At 32.2% G+C, this 5927-nt stretch overlaps 1 protein-coding gene across 1 annotated transcript in view; it reads right to left on the reverse strand.

Annotated features, from left to right (window-relative positions):
* LOC110036156 (DNA damage-repair/toleration protein DRT102-like) overlaps positions 1–123 on the reverse strand; it is a 1497-nt gene extending 1374 nt beyond the window's left edge. Inside the window, exon 1 of the mRNA XM_020740536.1 lies at positions 24–123. Coding sequence (XP_020596195.1) covers positions 24–123 — 100 coding nt within the window. The remainder of the gene's footprint in view (positions 1–23) is intronic.
* Between the last annotated feature and the right edge of the window lie 5804 nt (positions 124–5927).

Below are 5927 nucleotides of genomic sequence, written 5' to 3' on the forward strand. Positions count from 1 at the left end.
GCGGAGGGGGGTAATTGGGGCACCCTTCAGTTTGCAGCCGAAGGAGTCGGCGCCGGCAAAGATGCGCAGGGATGCCGCCTCCACAGTAGTGGGAGTGGCACTGGGGTTGCTATCGGTAGCCATGATCTGATCTCTTACCTCGATATTGCTCTCAGCTCACATTGGAGTGAAGGCTGGGGGACGAATAAAAAGGACGGAGAACTGGAAAATGCCAGAAAACATCTCATTTACTTCTATGTGGAGCTGCATATTAAAATCGCTGAGTGTTGGATAAAAGAACTCATTTATATCTATTTTATTAACTCAGAAGAAGAAATTTTAACACTTATATTATATAAATACTTGATTATAAATGAACCAAAAGTTAGCGCTTGATCATTCTAATAATTGAAGAAGAAAATATCAACATCTGCAATATTCATGAACGATGGCAAGTGGAATAGAGAAAATAGAATCAAATTTAAGTTCTTATTCCTGAATTTGTCTTGCTTTCTTCTCTCTTCTCTCCTTGTTTCCTTAGTCTCCTCCCATTTAATGACTCTAAAAAATCTCACTTAATTATATTTCTTCCAGTTATCTCATTCTAAATACTCTTTCGACCATCTAAGAACTGGTTGAAACTAAAATATTCATCTTTGTGGCGCCTTAGCACCAAGCTCTTCACCTTTGTAGCATTTTTCTCTAATGTGCAATGCCACAATGCTCAAGATTAGCATCACAGTGTTGCTTTTTCGGTTGAAATTTAAATGTGAGTCCTTGATAGTAAATGACTAGCATTCTACTCTAGATTAAAATATAAAATTTGCTTATTTTGCTCATAACTTCATTTCTTTAGTTTTTAAGTTCATTGTTGTTCTCACTTGTTCCATTGTTTTTCGCTTCTACAAATTTCACAAATTTTTTCCCGTTGAATTTATTCATTTTTTCATGAAATAAATTAAAATAAGAAGGTATAAGAAAATAAACTCATTGAAGATTGGTAGATAACTAGGTGCGGATATAAAGTACAGTCATTATACATAAAAATTATTTATTAATCTTATGATTCATTGCGTTTGTGTCTTCTGTTGGTGATTAAGAAAATTAGGCCGATTCTTGCAAAAAATAAATTTCATCAAAAGATTTCTTATGTAGAGGATTATGTGTCGAGAAAATATTAGGTGCATGTAATGCATTTATGGGCAGTGAATAATAGACATGAGAGTGTAGGGAGAGTATGCATACAAGCTTGCTCGTTTGTTATTTGTTGTTCATAGGCGCGTTGCACACACCTAATATTTTCTTTTTTCTTTGTTTTTTTTTTGCCCACATTGGTTTGCTTGTTTTCCGTCTAATTTAATATAATAAAATCTTCACTCTATATTGGGATAAATTTTAGCATTAATCTAGAATATTCTTTTTTAAAGGACATGATCAAACTTATTCCCAAACATTTTATCTTATTAACAAAAATAAGGTTTGACTTGAGATTGGTAAGCTTAAAGAAAAATATTTGTCATTCATATCCCAATCCTATCTCATTTTAAGGTATTTTGGCTTGAAAAGTTTAAGTTTGTCAACAGTAGGCACTCAAAAATTTGAGCCTGATGCAATGCTTCTTAATTGCATAAGAGATGAGCCTTATATAACTAAGGAGGTATGGGATTATTCATGCATAAAGAGCAACCTTATATAAATAAGGGGTACCCATGGGATAAAAATTTAAAAATAAAAATGAAAAAGGGCATTAATGGATTGTTTTCTTCCATCAAATAAATGCAGGCGAGTTGTTTCATAGAGTAAAATCATGAATTTTTTTCTTGGTTTTATTTAACATACTACTCTATGCATGTGTGTTAAAACATGCATGCAAGTTCTTAGAAAGGAAGATTTACCCTCATACCACTTACTTCTTATGTTTTTACATATCTAGCACCTAAACTTCAGTTTTTACATATTTGATTTGGAGATTTTATAATTCCACTAATTTCTTCTTTATTTGGTGTCTCTAAAATTACAGATCCTTCTGGAAATGTGCTCCTTCAATGTTTTAGCCCTATAAAAGTCATGGAATTAATTATCTAGATAAGAATGAAGTTTACTTTCAATGTTTGTATCAATAGTTTTCTCTTACTTCACTATGATCCTTGGAATTCAAGTAAATCTATCTATAAGGCTCTTATTTCCTTAGACTTCAACATGATTGGAAAGCCTATTATTGCTATAATTAGCATTATTCTGATTCTTGATTCCCAAAATCTACATTATTGTGCTTTTTCACCATTGATTCATCTTTAACTTTACTATTACCGTTTCGAGCAAGAAGTCTACTTGGTTTGGAAAAGATTGTTTCTGCTACAAAGCAATTCACTCTTCTCAGGTTTACTATATGCCAAATAAGGACCGAGTAATGCTAATTTGGGACTTCAGATAAAGCTCTTGCTAGTACCCTAATAATAAGGTTCTCATCTTTGAAGCTGGCTGGATTAAAAGGTGTGAAGGAACACATTATGCAAATGTGGGATATTGTAAATCAATTAAAGACTCTTTAGGTTTATATGTCAGTCCTTTTTAGCACACTATATTTTGAACACCCTTCCTAGTAATAAGTTCCTTTCAAGATATCTTATAACATATAAAATAAATGATCAACTAATGAACTTATGTACATGTGTGCTCTAGTAGAAGGAAGGTTGGTTATGAAATGAAATGATATCTACACACAAAAAGGACTAGAGCCAAAGAAAAATGAAGAAAAAAGTGAAGGATAATGTACTACTCCATTTTGAAATAAAAAGGGAATCTAAATGTTTCTTATGTAAAAAAAAGTAAATGAAGAAGGATTGCATTAAATTCAAGGATTGGCTTGACATAAAATGTTAAATATTCTCACTTGTTTGTTATGAATCTAATATGGCTAATATCATTTAAAAAAATTGTGAATTGATTTTGGTTCATCAATTCACATTTGTAATACCTTACAACATATGAAAAGCCTAAAGAAGCTAATAGGAAGTGAGCAACACATCTATTTTGGGAAGCAGATGCACTCACATATAGAAGCTATATGAACATGTTATTTAGTAGTTAGTAGTGGTTTTACTTTGCAACTAGAAAAGACTTTATGTACCTAACATATTAAAAACTTAATTTCAGTTTCAGGACTTTTAAATTTTTGTTATTTCCTTAACTTCTTAGAATTTCTATTTTTTTGTATTACAAATATGAATTTATTGGGAATGGTATATTATCTGATGGAAATTTGTATATTAATTTGCAAAATTCTTCTACCCATGATGTGATGCAATCTAACATTAAAAATTTGTTACAAACAAAAATTTCTCTACGTTGGGCACCAAAGATTAGGTCATATCTCCAAAGATAGAATTAAAAGATTAATGAATGAAGGGATACTTTATATATTGAATTTCACTGATTTTGTTACTTCTGTAAGTTGCATAAAGGTTAAACAAACTAACAAGTCAAAGAAAAATGCAAAGAGGAGTACATACATATTGAAAATCATACAAATAGATATTTGTTATTTGGATATGAAATTTTATGATCTTAGAGATAGATTTCAAGACCATTTTGATTTACCCCATAAGACTTATATCATTAAGACTTTGGAGAAATTTAGAATGAAAGAAAATTTTCCAGACATAGCTCTTATTATAATGGTTGACAATTCTAGTTTAAGTTAGTGCCTAGAAAATGATTTTTAAAGGGAGGAAATGAAAAATTTTACATATCTTCAGCTATCAAAAATTTAGTTTATGCTTAAATTTGCATGATACCAGACATAGTCATTGCAATTGAAATGTTAGGAAGATATTAAAGTAATCCATGTATATATCACTGACAAGCTATAAAAAAGATGATGAAGTATGTTCAAGGGACTAAAGAGTGCATGCTTACATATAGAAGAGTTGATAGTTTGAAGAAGACAGGGTATTCTGATTCTAACTTGGTAAGCTTTGTTGATTCTCAAAAATTAACATATGGATTAATCTTAATATTTATTGGTGGAACAATCTATTGGAGGAGATTAAAGAAGATTTTAGGTATTACTTCCATTATGGTGGTCAAGTTTGTGTCTTGTTTTGAGGCTACATCACATGATGTATGGTTGAAGAATTTTATTTCTAGGCCTAGACTTTTAGATTCAATATCTTGGTCATTAATGATTTATTGCGACAATTCAACTGTAGTGTTTTTTTTTTTAAGAATAGTACCAGAGATAGTCAAAGTAAACATATTGAGAAAAATTTTTACTAATAAGGAATCATTATTGATTTATTTTTGAATATACTAGACAATTCTTGAATATTTATTTATTGAAATAGTTAAAGAAGGCATCAAAAGTAATATACTATCTCAAAAGGTAAAAACACTACTTTAAAATGGATTCATTTATTTTAAAAAAAAAATTTAGTTTTGATGAGTCGTGTTTAAACCAACAAATCCTTTCTTTACCTAACTAAAAGGTTAGATATGATTTAGATTAATCTCATTTACTAACTTTTTATAAGGGTAAGGATCTATATTTAATAGGTAATTGCATCTTAGGAAGAAAAAAATTTTTAGAAAACTCTTGATTATGGCTGGGGTTATATCTTCAAGAATTTCAAAGTTCCGAAGGCACACTTGGTGCATTCTGATTTGTTGCGCTTTACACCTCAGTGTGCCATGCGTCCCATTGTTCATGAACATATCTCCCATCCGACTTCTCCTCCGTCGTTGGATCAATACACGTGCGAATGGACGACATCCGTTCATCTTCCCCAAGTGTACTAAACCAAGAATCGTACATACTAAAACCCTAAAATCTTGCTTGATACTAAACCAAATCACATGGGATTTGTTCCTACAGCTTCATCTACTCAAAGAGAACCCATCTATACGGTTACATGCCTATGAAATGAAACTTCTCTTCACAATTAGTGAAATCAAGATCAAATTTAGGGATTTTGAAATATACCTTTGCTCAAGAGGTGAGGCCTCAATTGGGTGCTTGTAGAAGCTTCCTTGTAGTCCAACAAACCTCCTCAATGTGTCACCTTGCTCTAGTATGGGTTCTAAGTAGGATTTTAATTAAAAGGTGGTGCGGCCTTGGTCTAAAGGTGGGTATTAGTGCACGGGAGAGAGGGGTTTTGATGGGGAACTTACTCTTTTGGTTTGAGGAAGATTTTTGGTGACTTAATTTGAACTTTAGTGTGGGTTTGTGTAATGACAAAAAATGGCCCTGGATTTCAATCTCAAAGGATTTGGCAGTGGGTTTGAGTGTCTGAAAATGGTAGGGTTGAACTCAGGAAGGCTGGAAGGAGCTCCGTGAGCAATGTAAAGGACTCTCCCTAAGAAATTGGCAACACATTTTTTTGGCTGTGAAGGGGTGATTTAAATAGAGGAGGAAAGGGTGTCTAATTGGGCTGGCCAGTGGGTGCAAAGTGGAGCTTAGGTGGAGGATTGAACGGTGCCAATGGCCAATGGGGATAAGCCACATTAGATAGATATCATTATAAAGTAATAAAAGGCTTTCTATTTAAGCCCCAAATATCGATCCCACAGGGAAGGTGTAAATTGACAATTATAAGTTTTATTAGGAAAATTATAGAAATTGAAACGAAATCACTATCACTAATTTTGAAGGTTGAGATGTTATCAAAACTAAAGTACTTAACTATTAGAAAAACATAAATGCAAAGTTTAAAAAGTAAATACTAATCTACTAACTATGTTTATGTAATGAAGATTTCTTATGTGAAAAAACATCCTTCCCACTACAATGAGGTTCTAGAGAAATGAGATGAGATAAATGTTTATAATATATATTGTACCAAAAAGGAGCAATTATAATTCTCTACCCGGATACAATGCATTGAAAACCATTGGCTAATCCTAGGTTTAGTCCCTAAATCCATGGCTAGGCTAGGCGGGTACCGACTCTC

This window comes from Phalaenopsis equestris, unplaced genomic scaffold, assembly GCF_001263595.1.
Source record: "Phalaenopsis equestris unplaced genomic scaffold, ASM126359v1 Scaffold203213, whole genome shotgun sequence".
Classification (NCBI taxonomy): Eukaryota; Viridiplantae; Streptophyta; class Magnoliopsida; order Asparagales; family Orchidaceae; genus Phalaenopsis; species Phalaenopsis equestris.